Raw genomic sequence first — 19,750 nt, forward strand, 5'->3', positions numbered from 1 at the left:
CAGACATTGGACCAGAGGGGAAGGGGAGGTTGAGGATTAAAAAGAAGTCAGCAGCCAAGATAAAAAATAGAATAGAACTCATTATGGTGACATAAAAGATGTGATCAGTAAATCTGTGGTGTCCTGTGCTGGCATACAGGACCGCTGCTCTGTACATTCTCACTTCATAGAGAAAGCTGTTTTCCCATGGCGTACTCTGACCCTGTATTACCTCACCTAACTCAAGGTAGCAAGACACATCTGCATTTTCTTTCAACTACAAAGTAAAAAAGAAGAGCATAAAACTGGGACTGTTATTCTTATGTTTGCATAGTGATTTCTGCTTAGCCTCAACACACTCAGGAAAAGGAAAAATCGTATTACATTCAGTATGTTCATTTTATCAATTCACTAATTATTAGATACTTAAATTTTTCTCTTCTGCCCTCCAGATGTTCGTGAGAAATCCAACTCCCTATTTTTTTCAGAAGAGCTTAGAATATTTTCTTGAATAAAATAAGCAAGCAAATCACAAGAAAAATTACAATAGTCACTAATATTCTGTAGGAGTATCTCAAGCCAGAAGTGTCTGTTAACTGCTGCCTTCATCCCCTCTTAAAATATAATAACTACATCACTTGTAGAAGCACTGTGGGCATCTTTTGTTTTTCAGTGACTTTAGACACATGAGAGATACTTGATTAACATCCCTGGAGATTCAAGTTGTCTACATAGTCAGGGAACAGTTGTAGGTCTTATCCTTCTCACAGACGGCAGCCAGGTCATCTGTCCCATCCTTGATCTCAGCCTCACCTGTGCAGACAGCCAGGTGCTTGGGTAAGAGGTGTCCATATCTTTCTATCCTTGACTCCTCTGCTGAGATTTGTAACAAGGGTGCCAACTAGTGCCAGTTATGATGGCAGTTTTCTGAGGTGAATGAGACAGGATTGACAAAAACAGAGCGAAAAATCTGACTTCAACATTGTTATATTCTGTAATTTTTCTTAATTCTTCAGTACTTTTTCACTATGAAATGGGGATCAAATCTTATTTTGGAAATTTCAGTGTGTTGAATTGATTACTATTAAGTACTTTAAAATCACAAATCTTCCCAAGTGTCTGTGGTATCTAGATGGAGACAATGGCAACCTTCTGAAAAAAGTGTTGACTGACTAAATAGAATGAAATAATGAAACTTACCTGTAATGCAAATATCCTGAACACAAAAGACAAGGTTTCTCAAAGTAGAATTACAGAAGCTCTAAATCACAATCACCAAGATGCTTTTTTAAATGCATATTCTTATACCCTATCCCAGATCTTTTGCATCTGATTCTCTAGGAATGTAGCCTTGAAACTGCAGTTATAACAACTTATCCAGAGATTTTTTCACATGCTAAAGTTTGAGAACCTGTACAATTGTGCACAGAAGCCTTAAAAATAAATACAAAAATATGACCTTTTGGGGCGCCTGGGTGTCTCAGTGTGTTGAGCATCTGACTTTGGCTCAGGTCATGACCTCGCAGTTCGTGAGTTCAGGCCCTGCTTCGGGGTCTCTGCTGTCAGCACAGGGCCCACTTTGATCCTCTGTCCCCCTCTGTCTCTGCCCCTCCCCCTCTCTCAAAAATAAATAAACATTTAAAAAGAAAAGCATGACCTTTTGTAAATAATTTCAGCTCCTTGGACATCATTTCCCTTGTCTGCAAAGTGATTCTTTGATGGCCACATCATGTGCTCCTCAACTTTATGTGGGTTTTGCAGTCTGTGCCACAGGGGGAAAAAAAGGAAGGCAGGGCTAACCCAACCACTTTGAGCCACTGGACTTAGGAAATATACAAAATCTTTTCCAGGCATTAGTTCTGTTTTCTTCACCTTTTCTTCAGAGCTAGACAGCTTTGAATCTGTTTTTCAAACATGGGCTGGAGAAGGATGAAGCAATTTGAATTTGCTAAGCCAACACAGAACGTCCTGGCACAACCCTGGCCACACTGTCCCGGGGGCAGTTTCCATAAGATATAATGAATGGCCTCAAAACAGCCAACCAAACCAACAAACTAAACAGTTGGAGTAGAAGAAAGGCCAACCAACTGTTTAATTTTGTTCTTGTTTTATACCAGGTCAAGAGTGGCCATATTTCTTGACTAGCTAAACACTTTTTTTAAAAACTTGTGTACCTTTAAAATGTGGACTACGGTTCCATTCAGATATCATTGTATTTCAGCTTTTTTTAAACATGTTAAAGAAAAGGGCACCTGGCTGGCTCAGTCAGTGGAGCATACAACTCTTGATCTTGGAGTTGTGAGTTCAAACCCTATGTTGGGTGTAGAGATTACTAAAAAATAAAATCTGGGGCACCTGGGTGGCTCAGTCGGTTGAGCGTCTGACTTCAGCTTAGGTCATAATCTCACGGTCCGTGAGTTTGAGCCCCGCATCGGGCTCTCTGCTGACAGCTCAGAGCCTGGAGCCTGCTCCGCATTCTGTGTCTCCCTCTCTCTCTGACCCTCTCCTGTTCATGCTCTGTCTCTCTCTGTCTCAAAAATAAATAAACATTAAAAAAAATGTTTTAAATAAAAAAATAAAATCTGAAGAAATGTTAAAGAAAAGTTTGAGCACAGCTTCCGCCAACCTCAAGCAACAAACTTATTTAAAACATTTTTATTTGTTATAAACGATCAATATATAATTCTTGCCTATTTTTCTATGAAACGTATACCTTCATCAACTTTGCAAAAATTATATTCTTTCTTTTAGAAGTCACTTCACCTTGTTACTGAATGCAAACACAATCATATTAATTTTTGCTTTGCTGCATCAGGTTTCTAAAAAGCTAAAAGATAATGTATTTTATTTTAATTTTATTGAAATATCATTGACATACAATAATATATTAATTCCAGGTATGCAATGTAATGATTCAACATGTATATACATTATGAAATGATCCCCACAATAAGTCTAGTTAACATCTGTCACCAAAGTTATTGCAGTATTATTGACTCTATTTCCTATGCTGTACTTTACATACCCATGACTTACTTAGTTTATAATTGGAAGTCTGTACCTCTTAATCCCTTTCATCTATTTCACCCATCCTCCCACCCCTCTGGCCACCACCCATTTGTTCTCTTCATTTATGAGACTGTTTCTGTTTTGTTTTTTTGGATTCACATGTAAGTGAACTTATATGGTATTTATCTTTCTTTGTCTAACTTACTTCTCTTAGCAGAATACCCTGCAGGTCCATCCATGTTGTCACAAATTGCAAGATTTCTTTCTTTTTTATGTCTGAGTAATACTGCATTGTATACATGGATGCCACATCTTCATTATTCATCATCTTTTGATGGGACTCAGGACGCTTCCATGTCTTAGCTATTGTGAATAATGTTACAATGAACATAGGGGTACATATATCTTTTCAAATTAGAGTTTTTGTTTTCTTCAGATTCAGAAGTGGAATTGCTGGGTGGTATGGTATTTCTAACTTTTTGAGGAACCATTGTACTGTTTTATTTTTTCTTTAATTTATTAATTTATTTTGAGAAAAAGAGAAGAGGGAAGGGCAGAGAAAGAAGGAGAGAATCACAAGCAGGATCCCCACTGTCAGTGCCAAGCCTGACAAGAGGGGGACACTTAACCAACTGATCCACCCAGGTGCCCCATTCCTCCCCACTGTCTTCTGTAGTGGCTGCACCAGTTTACATTCTCACCAATTGGGCCCAAAAGTTTCCTTTTTTTTCCACATCCTCGTCAACACTTGTTATTTCTTGCCTTATTGATACTAGCCAATCTGACAACTGTGAAGTGATATCTCATTGAGGTTTTGATTTGCATTTCCCTGATGATGAGTGATATCAAGGATCTTTTCATGTGCCTGCTTGCCATTTGTACATCTTCTTTGGAAAAGTATCTGTTCAGGTCCTCTGATTTGGAGCATTTGTTTTGTTTGGCATTGGTTGTATGAGCTCTTTATATATTTTTGATATTAACCCCCTATCATTTGTAAGTATCTTCTGTCATTCAGTAGGTTTCCCTTTAGGTTCATTGTTTCCTTTACTATACAAAAGCTTTAGTTTAATGTAGTCCCAATAATTTATCTTTGCTTTTGTTGCCTTTGTGCCTTTGCCTGAGGTGATAGATCCCCCTAACACCGCCAAAAAAAAAAAAAAAAAAAAAAAAAAAAGGATTGCTAAGGTTGATGTCCAGTAGTTTACTGCTTAGGTTTTCTTTTAGGAGTTATATGGTTTCATATCTTATGTTTAGGTCTTCACTCCATTTTGAGTTTATTTTTGTTGTCAGTGTAAGAAAGGTCCAGTTTCACTTTTTTTTGTTGTTTTTTGTTTTTTGTTTTTGCATGTAGCTGTCTAGTTTTCTCGACACCATTTGTTGAAGAGACTGTCTTTTCCCCATTGTATATTCTTGTCTCGTTTGTCATGGATTAATTGACCATATAAGTGTGGGTTTATTTCTGGCCTCTCTGTTCTGTTCTGTTGATCTATCTGGCTATTTTTGTGCCCGTGTCATTACTGTTTGGATTAATATAGCTTTGTAGAATGGCTTAAAATTTGGGATTGTGATACCTCCAGATCTGTTCTTCTTTCTCAAGATTGTTTTGCCTCTTCAGGATCTTTTATGGTTCCATATACATTTAAGGATTATTTGTTTTAGTTCTGTGAAAAATGTTCTTGGTATTTTGATAGGGATTGCATTCACTCTGTAGACTACTTTGGGTAACATCATTTTAACAATATTAGTTTTTCCAATCCATGAGCATGGTATATCTTTCCATTTATTTGTGTCATGCTTAATTTCTTTTATCACTGTCATGTAGTTTTCAGAGTACAGATATTTTACCTCCGTGGTCAAAAGATTTTTTATTCATGTGAAAGAGGTTTTGATTTGTATCATGAAGTCTAATGAGAGACTGAAAGCTATTTGTATGCAGATATGATGTCTTGGGAATTTGTGTATACTTTATAGTGTGTAGTACTGCATACATAGTAGGACTTTAATATTTTTATTTGAAAAAAAATTGAATGTTCTGAGGCAGTAATGACAGCGAATAAATATTAAGTACATTGTTGAACATATGGGTTCCAGCACTGTTCTAGATACAAATCAGTGTATTTAATCTTATGATGGTGTCATTTATTACCCTTCCTAGAGAGAGGGGCCAAGAGAGGCTAAATAACTTGCTCAAGTTCACACCGCTACTAAGTGTTGAGTCAGGATCTGAACCCTGTCATACTGTCTCCAGAGCTAGTATTTTTGTTTTCAACACTGAATGGCTTACCTTTTATTGTTTTAACAGAAAATTACAATGATCCATATTTAACAGAAGAATAGATTCCTTCTGAAGTTAATGTCGAAAGCTTATTCCAGTACACTGTCCTGGCCTTTTCACTGTTAAAAGGTTCTTTTGTGCTTATTTGAAACAGATGCAAACATTTAAAATATCCATTCACATTGTATTTCCCTGCAATTTGCTGGAATATGTCAGGTTGCCTGTAGGAGACCCATTTCTAAATGACTGATTTCATTCGCCTTGCTACTCCTTTACAGACCCACAACTTCATGAATCTAGTAAAGCATGGTTGATTAGCGACTTATTAGCCTCTTTCACCAATATTCTATCACTTTCTGTTGTAGAAAGCTCTAGGACAGGCAGGAGAAGAAGCTGGGTGGGTTTTTCAAAGCACAGTTTTTTCAACCAAGCCTTTTGGCAAGACAGGGTGACGGGCTAATGGTAGTGCAAAATTTATTCCCACATACTTTTAACTCCAGGAATTATTAGTTTGGAAGTAGAAGCTTTTGCCTTTCAAATGATTTGCTTTCTCCTATTATTGTTCTTGAGTAAACTTTAAGTTGGCTTTCTATTTTCACAAATTTTGCTTTTTAACTCTTGCTTGCTCAACTCTTTCTTTCTTTTTATTTTAATTTTTTCAAAGTTTATTTATTTATTTTGAGAGCTAGAGAGCAGGGGAGGGACAGAGAGAGAGAAGAAGAGATGGAGAGAATCCCAGGCAGGCTCTGCACTGTCACTGCGAAGTCTGACTCGGGGCTCAAACTCAGGAGCCCAAATCAAGAGCCGGTTGCTTAACCAACTGAGCCACCCAGGCACCCTGCTTGCTCAACTCTTTCTATTGTTTAAAATGCATATACTTTATAATTTTGCATGCTAAGTGGCAGGGGCAAAAAAAAATGTCACTGTGAGTCGTTAGTGTGGGGCAGTCCCTATCTCTTGTCCCTAAGGATCAACGAATGACACTATCATTTTAGTGTACTTTATTTCTATCTGTGTTAATAAGAATGATTTGGCATTGTCCATCTGTGAGTGTTTTGGTGAATTAAAGTTTCTGATTAATAAAAATATGACGTTATGGATTTTACAGAATCAAAAAATAATGAAAATATACTTTGTACAGTGAGAACATATATTTTAATGATCTGAAGGTCTCTCAGAAGCATGCTGTGTATCAAAGTTTATCTCATTGTTTATCATTTAAAACCACATTTGGGAAATATTTGAGAAGCAACTCAAGAAAATACGTTTGGATTATACTTGGATTAATTGAAATTATATTTCTGAGTCATTTGAGCTAAGAATGGAGAATATTCTCTCTCACCGTGAAGCTCCAGGCTACTTTCATCCCAAACCTCTCATCTGTAGAGAGGAGTAGTGAAAATCTCCTCATAATAAAATCCTTCTGATATTTTCACACCTGTATTCCTTAAATGGTACATACACCATTTTATTCCATAGCATCTTTTGTGTATTCCTTTTATCACTGTACTTGTACATTATCTGGAAATTTCTCATTTCTATATTTCTCGAGTGTCGAGGCTTATTATGTAAGCTTCTATGTATCCTTCCTTCTGACCCCGTGACTGGAATGGCAGATCTTCAGGACTCCAGTGTGTTTTGTGGTATGTTGAAGACACAAAGTACAATATTTGATTTGGGTGCTCTTGAAAGAGTTTAAGGTGATATTGCTTATTTATGGAGTTTAGTTTTCAGTATAAATGTAAATAGTGTCATGGCGCCTTCGGAGTTCTGGCGATGCTCACTTGTTTTTGCTTTTATGTTGACGAGTGTTCATCTGAGGATTTTTTGTTAGTATGGTTCATTGCTACAGTATGGGGTCGCATTTCATTTTTTTTTAGGATGCTTATGACCTTGTTAAATAGCAGTCCAAAAATCATGTGGCTTGTTTTGATTTTAACCAAAGTTACAGCTGCCTAGCTGTAAAGCAGTCAGTTTCTCTTATTATGACTAGTTCTTCAACTTGTACTGTTTTAAATTGCCTGCAATTAGCATATTTCAACCTTATTTTTAGGTTTAAATTGCAGTGTGAGAGTGTACTCTCCTCTTAGCTAATTAGTGCTATCAAGGAACAGTAGGTTACCTCATTAGTACCATGTGCATTTAATTAAAGAAGAGAAAATTGGAGTTAACCTCATAGTTAATATTTTCACAGAGTGCTACAATGCCAACACCTTCAATTGGAGTCACACCCCTGTGTATCTAATTATGCACTGGTGCCAAATAAGGTTAGCAAGGGTACTACAAGGCTGTTGACAAAATAATTTAGATGAAAACGTGTTTGTTGGATTCTGACAGTAAAATATAACTTGAACATTTTTTTTTCTGTAGTCCTCATCTGCCAGCATCAGGTTAACATACTTCTTCATAGGAAATGAAAGGAAAGGTATATTTTGGAAGCCATTTTTCCTGTTTGAATTAATGCTGCTCTTATCTTGCAGAAAATGGCACGTAGTCATGTAAAGCATATACAATCCGTTTCTTAAACAGAGACCCTGAACTTCAGAGATGTATTTGAAAAGAATTATTTATAAGATGTAATATTTACATGCATCAAACCACTACAAATACTCCCTGACACCCCTACCACAGCCCTCCTTGCTTTTCTTCTTTTCTGATATAATTTCCCTTGTGGATCTTATGAATGGGGATCATCCTTTCATATCATACATGAAGTCTAAGGATGTGTTGTCACATGGTCTGTTCAAATGCAGTGTAATCCTTTTGCCCTTCAGACAAAATCTTTGAAATGTCTCATGCTACTTAGGTAAAAAATGACATTCCATGTCATTTATCAATAAATAATCACTTTGCTTTTACAGATAGAAATGCAAACTATACATTTGAGTGTATAGAGTAGTTCTCAGTGCAAGTGGTACAATTCAACAGGTTTTCACAGAGATTCTAGAGTTTGGCTCCGTGGTCTCAAATATATATTTAATGGCAACATTTGTGTTAATAGTAATGCATGGCCAAGGCAGCTTAGTTAAAGAGATTCCTGTGATTATCCTCACATTTCATGACAAGACAGGATTCATGTTCATCTGTATTGTTATAATGGAGTACAAATCAACAGTTAGCTTTTTCAAAAACACATAATTAAAGTTTTAAGGATAAATACCACCCCATACTCTAAAATCACAGTATCATTTAAATTTATAGGAGTATTCATTAACATTGGCCATAATTTTAGCTTAGAAATGGGAAGTGAGGTTGCTAAGTCAAAATCATGGCAGACGAATTATTTTTGGTTAGTGGTTAATTCATTATGTTCAAATATCCAACTCTGTATCTGCCAAATTATTTTTATTTAAATCTATACCATTTTTAACCGTGACACAAAGATGGAATAGTCTCATCTATATTCACCTACCAAGATAATAATCCAAAAATATTTTTTAATGATATTGTACATTATTAGTTTGAGCATTAAGATTGGAGGGAAAAAAAGCCAACTCCTGATTCTCTTTGTTTAATCTAGGAATTGCTTCCAGAAACAAAATTATGTGTCTGTGGCCACTCTTCTGGTGATGGGCATCCTCACAACACATTTGCAGTAAGTTACACTGGGCAATTAGAAATTTGGCTACTAAGCACAAAGCCAGAGACCCAATCCCACTAAATAGATTATCTGTGATTTTCTATTAGCCACTCCCTTTCATTGATGCAGATAATCAAGAGATGATTAATGTTAAGATACTTATGTAATTAGTTGGTTTTCTGTTACTTCTTGTATTCTCTCTTCAATTATATTTCATCATGTATACACTTCACTGTTTCTATGAGTTGATGGCATTAAAATTTACCTGAAATATATAAAGGCATATGGTTGATTCACCACTACACCATTCTTGAACTTTTAGGAATCGTTTGATGAGATAGTGCTGATATGCAAAAATTAAGTAGAGATTATGGATAGATACAATACATATTTACATTTTTTAGGGAAAAGTTGCCATTCCATGTCTGCAAGTTACCATATAAACATGCCAAGACCTTTTTTTTTTTTTTTTTTACATATTCTGTCACTAGAGTATAATTTGTTTCCTTAGACTATAATATTCAATAAAAAATGCTTTCATGACCCAATTCACATACCAGTTAGCCTTGGAAAAGAATAACAATCCTGAAGCGGCCATTCAAGAATTTTTAAATAGAGTGACTTCATGTTTTTAGATAGCATGGATACTACCTATATTCTTAAGGGATCTCTAAATATGTAAGTCATATATTTTCATATGTAGAATTTTTGCTTGTTCCCTTAAGAATTGAGGTACTTACTTAGTTTCCATGGACTAGACTATTCCTAAATTGGCTCACCCAGAATTTATTTTTTAAGACTGTATACTTAGTATTTCCTATTTATAATTGATAGAACACATTACAATTAAGACTTTTATAAGCACATAGTGTATTCCTGAATAAAGAAGAAATTTCTAATTTTATACCTTGGCTTTTTAAAAAAAAGAATATTTTTCTTAGCAAAAACAGTGTTAATTAGTATGGAATGCTATCCTTTGTGGAAAATATTTAAACATAAGACATTTTTCAAATGTTCAATGCAAAACAGAAATAGAAGTGGAAACAACAACAGCATGCTATCTTATGGAAATAGTGAATGCAGAGGATTGGTAATGAATTTTGTACATTAAAACAAGTTGTGTAATGATCTGAAATTATCTAGTTTGAGTTCCATTCATTTTAATCCTAAAGTGTTTGCCCCTCCTGAGCTTTCTTGGCAACAATAATGAAAGAAAATACCAGAAATTAAAAAGTTGTGATAAGTTTTGCTGAAATGTGGAAGACTAATCTTATTTTCTAGGTATTCTCTGTTATTTTGTAGGAAGATAAATTTAAGATAAACTCCAAAAATAATTGTGTACTTTAACTTATTAATAAAGATCATCCAAAAATATACTTGAAGAAAATAGTGCATTAAAAATGGAAAAGGCAGTATTTCTAATTGGTAGCACTTTTCCCTAAAATAATCCCAATGGAAAAATTGTTTTCATTAGACTGAAGAGTGAGCTGACTGAACTACTAATAGTGTTTGTTCTTTATCCAAAACTACTTCTACCATTTAAAAAAAAATCATTCTCTATTCTGATGTAAACATAAATTTATGGCATCAGATCTTCATATTTTCACTGACATATTTTCAGGATGAAAACAGACCACAGAGAAATTAAATGACTCACCAGAGGCCATTTAACTCCTCTATGGAAAGGCACATAGGCTGAAATTATCTGTTTGTTTGTTTGTTTATTTTAATGTTTATTTTTGAAAGAGAAATAGAGTGTGAGCAGGGAGGGGCAGAGAGAGAGGGAGACACACAATCTAAAGCATGCCCCGGGCTCTGAGCTGTCCGCACAGAGCCCAACATGGGGCTCAAACCCATGGACTGACAGATCATGACCTGAGCAAAGTCAGATGCTTAACCTGCTGAGGCACCCAAGTGCCCCAGCAAGGCTGAATTTGTACCCCAAGTCTGTGATCATCAGGGTATCAGTCCTTTCCAAGGATATACCAGATTGTTCATGGTTGCCTTGAGTGCTCTGCTGAATGGGAATCTGAGGTTGTTCCATGTGTCTGAGACTGTGGTTACTATCTAAAACAGAAAGAGAACTAGGATGAAGTAGTGAGGTCTGCTGTGGCTGATGGGGAGAAGGAGTATGGAAGTTCATGAATTTGCCATCCCTACAGTGCACCAAACTTAATACTTCAAATTAGTCACTGAGTGACTCTGCAAATGATGCTTCCTGACTTCCCCACACAAAGAAAACACTAAATATTCAGTAGGTGCTTATTGTACATTAGATACAAACTTTCGGCAAGCTAAAACGGCTACGTAATGGAATTTAAAATCAAGATTCAAACTAAGACAAATTATATCTGTTAGTCATAGCTGACAATGTCTGTGTGATGGACATAGCTCTGTTTTAGTAAATTTCAGAAGTACCAATATGCTGGGGTGAAACTCACTTAAGTTCTGGAGCACCATAACTAGTGGGCTAAGAGGAAGAAAGGTGTAGAAAATATAGGTAGGGGTACCGAAAGCCAGCCATGTTCCTTTATAATCTATTTAACTGACATTTGTAATAAATTGTGAATCACTGTAATGATTCTAAAATTTTTAAGAGATCATACATCCCTTTGAGTGGACTAATTTAATATCATACACATTACTTGCACCCATAATTGATCAACCTTCACAAATAATAAGCCAAAATTTTTTGGGCAAATGTTCCAAATTGGCAGATTATATTAATTTTTACTCCCCCCTCCCTTAACTTAAAAACTAAAAATCCTGTAAGCCTGTTAACAAGCTAGAAGTAAAGTCCCATAAATTTCAGAGGAAAACATCCATTTGCAATTAAAGCCCAAATTACCTTGAAGAAATAAGTGATAATATATATTTGATATTAAACATATGTCAGAAGTTCTCTATCATACCATCCTCTTTCAGGCATATATTCTATCAAGTTACTAACAAAAGATGCAATAAAAATATATTTCGGAGAAGTGTCTTCTGATGTTTTGGTATGCAAGTAGTGACCAGACGGTAGCTGTCATCTGAGTATTGTGTTTCTTTATTATCACATTAGTTGAATAGTAGTGGTACTTTTATGTATCCACTAATAGATTATATTTATTGTGCCTCTACTAATTTATTGCAATCCCGGGTAATAATTATGCTCACTTACGTCATCTCTACCTGATAACTGTAATCTTAAATTCTATCTACCTGTTGTATTTCAAAGAAATGTTTGGTCTGCATAGGTTGTATGTTTACCATTCTAACAATATAAAATCCTTGTTATAACTTTGAATTTATTGGGGAAAGCATTAAGTTTGGGCTTTAAAGGACAGAAGTATGAGAGTAAAAGCACTTCATTGCGAGAGATTACTTTTCAATACTTCCTTTTCACACTCTGTTTTTTGCCAGTGGTATATATTTAACTTTAATCTGGAAAAATCTTCACTTATTTTACCTTTCTTTCAAACTTTAATAATAAGATAGATGCCTTTTTTTTCCCTCTTGATATATCAAACAGCTTGATATATCAAACAGCTTTACGAATGGCTGTCAAGATCCTGAATTTGCTTCCCCACCACACAATAGTAACCCAAGTTCACTCCCCAATAACTAGACCTTGTTGACACCTCATCTGTCTGAATGGCCTCATTAACACCTACCTGCAGATAATCTTATTGTTAGTCTTGCCTACAGGTTTTTGCACCTAAGTGAATACTACTTTACATAGGATTCTCCTGTTAGCTTCATGTGCTAAGGCAATTATGTTGAATGCTTAGAGTCTTTGTCTTTTGGGTCTTATTTTCAAAACATTTAGCATTGGGTCAAATGAGTATTTTGATGAACAAAACTTGTTGGACCTATAAAAACCAAAACTGACACTTGGCTGGCCTTGACCCAGTTGGTTTATAACCCATTCAAATTAAATTGAATTGACCACATTGAATCTCTCCCCTTACAGATCTTTATTCTGTAGCTATTGCCTCCTGCTTTCATTTTGATGAGAATCGTGGATTGGAGAAAATAAGGGAAAGAGGATAGTGACGGTTTTTAAAAATCTCTTATTTTCTATCCATGTTCGTCTGTCTTTTTAGGCTTTCCATGAATTCTACCCCACAGCAAATCATGTATCGCATGGGCACTGGAATCAGCTTTCTAGATTGAATATTGGACATATTACTTACCTTTTTTAGCCTCATGCTCTCGATCTATAAAATTAGAATAATAGTAATATCTACCTTATAGGGTGGTAATGGGGATTAAATTTTATAACTGCAAAGTACTTAGCTTGATGACTAACACATAGAAAGTGTGCAACAGATATTTGAGTCAGTAGCTGTAGTAGGTAGCATCCGTATACTCTTGGTTGGACTAAAGGGGTGATTCTATTTTATGTAAATTTAGATACATATTTGGTATTAACATTAAATGAGAATCATTAGACATTATACCTTGAATAATGAATAAGACAGATGGAAATGTCCCTTAATGAAAAGAAAGTCTTTATATTTATTAATTTAAGTTAAACACTGACTTACAAAAATCAGTGTTACCCAAATGTTTTATGATTTGCTAAATGGAAGACAGCTAAGTGGAAGAGAAAGAATCCTTCCTCACCAGATCTAAATGATGTCCTTCTGGCAGCCAAGGAAAATTATTGCTAAAGAATGTTAGGAAATGTGACTGTCCCCTTAACTGTCTGTATCTAGCTAGAGCACATGAGATAAGAAGTTGGGAGATACATGTCGCAGTGCCAGAGGACCTCCAATATTTTCTTCCTCCTCTATTATACATTTATTAGCAGAGACTAACCAAGAGTTAAAGATGAATTATTGCTGATTGGTAGTATTGACAATTTTAACATGCTGGAGACAGTTAACCGGGGATAATGTTGTGGTAACTTTTTTAGAGAATCCTTCCTACAAAACCTGTATCACCAGATTTAACTCTTCACTATTAGTGTAAAGTTGTGGTAGAATCTCAGTGACTCCCCTAATATCTTTCCATTGTTCATAAACTTGAATTTATTATGAAGCAGTACAAATTAGATTTGTTAATTAATTTTTTTATTTACTATTACAATAGTGGTGGTACTGTACTAGGTCCTTTGTTATAAGCCTTAAGCTAATCAAATATTTGAAACACTTCTATAACTGATTTTGTTAATGCCATAAAGTTGTAATATAGTGACTGTATTTAAGGCTATGGTTAAAATCTTTCAGATTCTTCATCAGAAATAGAATAAAGATTTCTGTATTTAAAACCTTGGCTGACATTTGTATGCAACTTCTTGATTAATCTTTTTCTTTCCAAGTGTAAGTCAAAATATTAATAATTATCTTTACACACCTCACTCAGCTGGGATGTAGCTCCCTGAGCTCAGTTCATTCTAGACACCTCTCCTGAGTGATTGCCTCTCACCTTCTATTTTATTGCAATATTTGAGATTGCAATGAATTCTCTTGATGTTGGTTCCAAGAAGGACCAGTAGCAGAGCTTTGTCAATGGAGACTCCTCTTTGAAATTTATAATGAATAATTTACTCCCCTCGATGATTCACCAAAGCATTAGTAAGGCAGAAATCAGGGGCTGATGAAAGGATTATTTATTTAGTTATCAGGTTTTGTTGTTGTTAATATATTTTTCATCAAATAAATCGATACACACACTAGAATATGTATGTGGCAATAATGTGAATTTACGGTGCCCATTGAGATAGACTGTATTTTTCCTTTCACATTTTAGTTATTTGTAATGAGCTATTAGCATAGTCTCCACAGATACGAAATATAATCTGCACTAACTTCTAACAGTTCACTCTATAGTTCTTGCATATTTCTAAAGACTTATAAAGTGTATATCATATTTGTTACTTGTATTTCTCTCCCTTGTACGTTTCCAATTCATCCTATTTTAGTATAATAATAAGCATAAAGCACAAAAAACCAAGTCATCCTCGTGTATAAATCTTTATGGCTCATACACACACACACACACACACGCACGCACGCACACAAAATCACACATACATATATGTATCTAAATGATCCATTATGTAAAAGAATGTGTATGTGTTTTTGAGTTCTATATGCAACTCACTTCTCTTCTTTTTCAAGTTAGATCTTTTACATTTGTAATTTTTATTAGTCAAATGAGTTAGTTATGCATAGGATTATTAACAAGTTATAGAAATCGAATTTTTATCACTGACACCATTCACGCTGCATTATATTTACTTCAAAAATATTTCTAAATAGCTGGAGTTTTCACATAATTTCAATATGTAGGATGTCATGTTAAGCAGCATATAATTCCCATTGACATTAAGACTTAAACCTAAAACTGTACTCTGTACTTTAAATCTTTATGCAGGGGAGTTCAGGAAGCTTACATTATCAAAGTTCTGTCATGCTATCATCATATAATGATTCATACATCTTAGATGAAATTGCACATCTTTACTTCCAATTAATCATATTCTTTATCCTAATGATAATTTTGGTGCAAGTAAATTCACCTTAGGGTAAGATAAAGAATAAAGTCTTAAACATCAAGTTAAAGATTTCAAGATGCAACTTTTGTCATATTTAACATTAAGAAACAACATGAAATGCTTAGGCTCTTGCAACCATGTCCCTAAGCTCTTTTTCCTCAAGTTGTGATTATCACTCCAGCAGATATTCCTCCTGTTCTCTCTAACGACAGATAGTATGAAATATTTTGTGATACTGGCAGAAACAATTTACCTTTCAAATCCAGAGTGCTAATTATAACATCTCTCTCCAGGTTATATAGGTTGTATATTCAATATTTTAAGAGTAACAATATTTAATACCTTAATTTTAATTTAGAATTTTGTGTGTAAAATATTTAGTCTGGCTGAAACAGACAATTTAGACTAGGAATAAGAGAACTTAAGGGTTCAGTGAAGAGAGGACAGCGGATAAATTTATCTGATATTAGGTATAATCCATGACTTCACATGTGACTGTATAATTTTAGGGGGAAAGAGAGTTGACAAAATTATGTCATCAAAATTTGATACACAAGCTGAAATATTCCTAAAGCATCATATATGCATACCTAGTGAATATTTTTCTGATGCATGGATAATTAATACAAAGCTGGATTAAAAAAATAAAATCATATGAATAATAAGTACACTGTTGTTGTATCTCTGTTCCTCCCTAAACCCTTGTCCCCTGTAAGTTACATATTTCATATACTCTCTTAAAGCTGAAAAATATACTTTTTTTTGCATGCCTGCCTTTGTCTCTTTATCTATGATCTGGATAGTTATTTTGCTGTATTAGAAGCGTTATGCCCTGTTACTGCATTGCCCAAATGAAGAAAGGGGATGGATACCCGACATGTACTTCCATCCTATATGGACTGAGAGGATATTATGGCTTCCAGATAAAAAGACCCTTGTGTTTCCTCTCATTCAAATCCTTTATTTTACATTTCAGAAAACAATGATAAAGAATCTTAGTGACTCCCCTAATAATATATATATATATATATATATATATATATATATATATACATATATTAATATATATATAAAATACCTCAGTGACTCCCCTAATAATAATATATTATATTATTAATAATATAATTGTATTAATTATTGTATTAATATATTGTAATAATTGTATTATTAATAATTATCCATAATATAATGTTGTGTATAATATATAATATATAACAATTATATTATACATATAATTATATATATAGATATAGATATAGATATAGATATAGATATAATAATTATAACCAAAGCAGGCTCCAGGTTCTGAGCTTTTAGCACAGAGCCCGATGTGGAGCTTGAATTCATGAACTATGAGACTGTGACCTGAGCTGAAGTCAGATGCTTAACTGAGTGAGCCACCAGGCGCCCCTGTTGAGGACACTTTTAAGGTCTCAGTCATATCTCTGAGATAGTTTTATTTATAGGTTGAGATGTTAGAAAAGAAAAGGATCCCCAATGATTCCCCCCAGAAACATTGTAAAGTGAATCGTGAAATCTAAGACAATTGACTTATTGCTTACATTTTTTAATTAGGATTTCAGCTAGAAAAAAGACATGAAACACTTACCTTGGTATACAGGGCATTTCAAAGTTAGTTCCTAATGTTTAAAGGAATAAACTTAATGGTTACTAAATCTTAACTCTTTATGGTCATTTTCTGTTGCTTTAGACGACACATCCAACCAAGATCAGTTGCTCTGTAGAGATGACCAAAGAGGTTTCCCCCAGCTTTTAAAATTGTCTGTTTACTCTCCGTCAGATAAATATTGTGTCTTAATAGTTGAGAATAAGTGATTAGTAGGTCTCTTAACCCATCCTTATCTTAAAATAGAAAGAAAAGAAGACAATACTTCAGGTATGAGACTGAAATACCAAACATTTAAATAGGTAAGTTCAGAATGGATGCTTGAATTAATCAGACTAATATGCTAGGTCTGTAACACACAACTTTGATCCTGTAAAATATATTCAAAGTACTTGTAAATGGACTACTTAAAGCCACAGATGTGAATACAAAGTTTGAGTACTGTTTAGAAATTGTGGTTCTAGAAAAGTCAATATTATTCCAAGTCTGGAATAATCAATTCTACCATTGTTAATTCGTACATACTGTTTGTTTGTTTTTTTAACTGATACCATTGTAAGATAAGTAATTGTTCCTATTCCTCTTTCTCATAACTCATACACAGTCTTCAGAGCTGCCCATTGTCTGCTGGATAAAGCTTTATAAGCCTTAGCCTTACAGTAATATGCTTCCCCAAAACTAGGCTTTTTCTTTCCCAAACTTATCCCCTATTATTTCATAAACAAAAACATTGGGTCCTGACTGATGTACCTATGTGTAAGTCCCAAACATACAATGTGTTGTTTTTTTTTTTTTCTATTCCTTTTTTTGGTGTTATTATCACTTCTATCATCCTCCCTGTTCTTTTCTGCTTATCAGATTCTACTGGCTATACAAGCCCAGTTCAATACTATCCCACATAAATGCTTTTTCACCAATACAGTCCACTTTGATTAATCCCTCTGTTGATCTTGTATGTCTAGACTCATCCAATCCACATTTTGGAATTATTCTTAGCCCTTTGATAGGGTTCCATTCAACACATACTCATTAAACATAAACTATGTATAACTCACAATGATACAAAAATTTTCAGTAGAATAATGAGTAATCACCTATATCTGAGAAGTGTCGACCATGAAAATGGGAAGTATGTAATTTAGGACTCAAAGCTCAAGCAAATTGAAAGACTTAATCACTGTACTGAGGAAATAGGGACAGGTAGATGGAAGAGATTTATCTGAGGTGAAGTTTTGAAGAAAAAAATATCACAACAAATTCATCACACTACAAGTGTAGAGAACATTCTAGGCATTGGGAATGGAATAAGCAAAGTTACAGAAGAGAGAAACGATAGGTGGTTTTCAAGGTAGAGCATAGTGTATTTTATCCGCAGAACTGGATATTATGGGAAAAGTTGGTATACGTAGTCTTTAAATAAATGGACCAACGCCAAAATTTGAAGTTTCAAATGGCTTTTTGTAAATAACTTTAAATATTCTGTAAGATTTTGAGCAAGGAAGTGAACGTAACTTAACCAGATGATCCCATTTAAATATATCCTTAGGAACAGTAGGAAGAAGTGATTGAACTAGAAAAATATTGAAATCTGTGTGTCTAGGTTAAAGGACGCTGTCCCTGAACAATAATGTAATCTTAACTAGAAGGACAGAGAAAGAAATTAAGGGGACAGATTTAAGGGAGAATACAAAAGTTATGTTGACAATTAAAGAAACAATAAAAATTCGTGCCTAGATATTTATATTTGGTTGACTGTGAACCTGGTGATATCTAGAATACAGAAAGAATAGTAGGTTTGGTGGTAGGCAGAAGGAAGTTGGAGGTGTTAAAAGTGTTGTTTGCGAAGTTTATTCGCACTGCCATCGGGATATCTGTGTTCAGCAGGCAGTTAGTGATGATTTGGAGTTGGTGCATTTTTGGAATTCACACCATAGGTAGAAGATTAGAGTCCATTGTCTTGAAGGAGGCTGTGAAGAGAAAGACAACCACAGAGAGGTCACAAGCCAAAACATTAGGTAAGGGGAAAAAAGAACCAGTGAAGGATGTGAATCAGTAAGACAACAGAGAACCAGGAGCCAAGAGTCAGAGGACAATAGAAGAGATTTTTTTACAAGCTAAGAGATTCAAAACAAAACAAAACAAAGCATTATCACAGACTGAAGGGTGATTTTAAAACTAGGATGAGACAAGAAGCAGGTTACAGTTTTGGCAAGAGTGTTTTCAACAGAATACAGTGTGTGGCAGTGAGTTGAGAGATAACTCAAAGAGTGCATGTGGAGGTGAAAACTTGTATGTACACACCAGTCCTTTGGGGGGAATGCTGATTAAAAGGGAGATGATAGGACGGGGGCTTGAGAGGGAGCAGAACTTGAGGAGAGGTCTTGGGGGAAGGGGGCGGTGGAGATGAAAAGATTAAAAGTGAAAGAAGGAGAAGAATAAATAGTTGAAAAAAGGCCTGAGAGATGATGGGGGGAGGGTGCTGGCCTCAAGAGCATAGATGGATGCAGTCCTTTAAAGGGAATAGAAACCCACTTTCATTGGAATTGGATGGAAATTTGAAGATGAGTAAACTCACAGCTAGGTTATTACCCCTCTTACATTATTTGTTAAATCTGTTTAACCTTGTGACTGTCATTGTGTCCCTTTCTTCCCCCCCCCCCCCCCATGATATCTAAATTTGAACTCTACATCAACTTTTAGGGATTCCTATTTCTAGGACAAATTGTATAAAAGAAGGGAAGAGTATATTCATGGTTGTTAAAATTTTCTAGTTATGACAGCTTTACTCTGACC

At 34.8% G+C, this 19,750-nt stretch overlaps 1 protein-coding gene across 12 annotated transcripts in view; it reads left to right on the forward strand.

Annotated features, from left to right (window-relative positions):
- Positions 1–19,750, forward strand: part of FOXP2 (forkhead box P2) — a 565,305-nt gene that overhangs the window by 433,251 nt on the left and 112,304 nt on the right. For 9 of the 12 annotated variants that reach the window (XM_053897463.1, XM_053897465.1, XM_019418068.2 and 6 more), the window contains one exon: positions 8,784–8,858. The exons of the other annotated variants lie outside the window; for them this stretch is intronic. In XM_053897463.1, coding sequence (XP_053753438.1) covers positions 8,784–8,858 — 75 coding nt within the window. The remainder of the gene's footprint in view (positions 1–8,783; positions 8,859–19,750) is intronic. 12 annotated transcript variants of the gene reach the window in all.

This window comes from Panthera pardus, unplaced genomic scaffold, assembly GCF_024362965.1.
Source record: "Panthera pardus isolate Hobbes unplaced genomic scaffold, ASM2436296v1 HiC_scaffold_8, whole genome shotgun sequence".
In the NCBI taxonomy this organism is placed as follows: domain Eukaryota; kingdom Metazoa; phylum Chordata; class Mammalia; order Carnivora; family Felidae; genus Panthera; species Panthera pardus.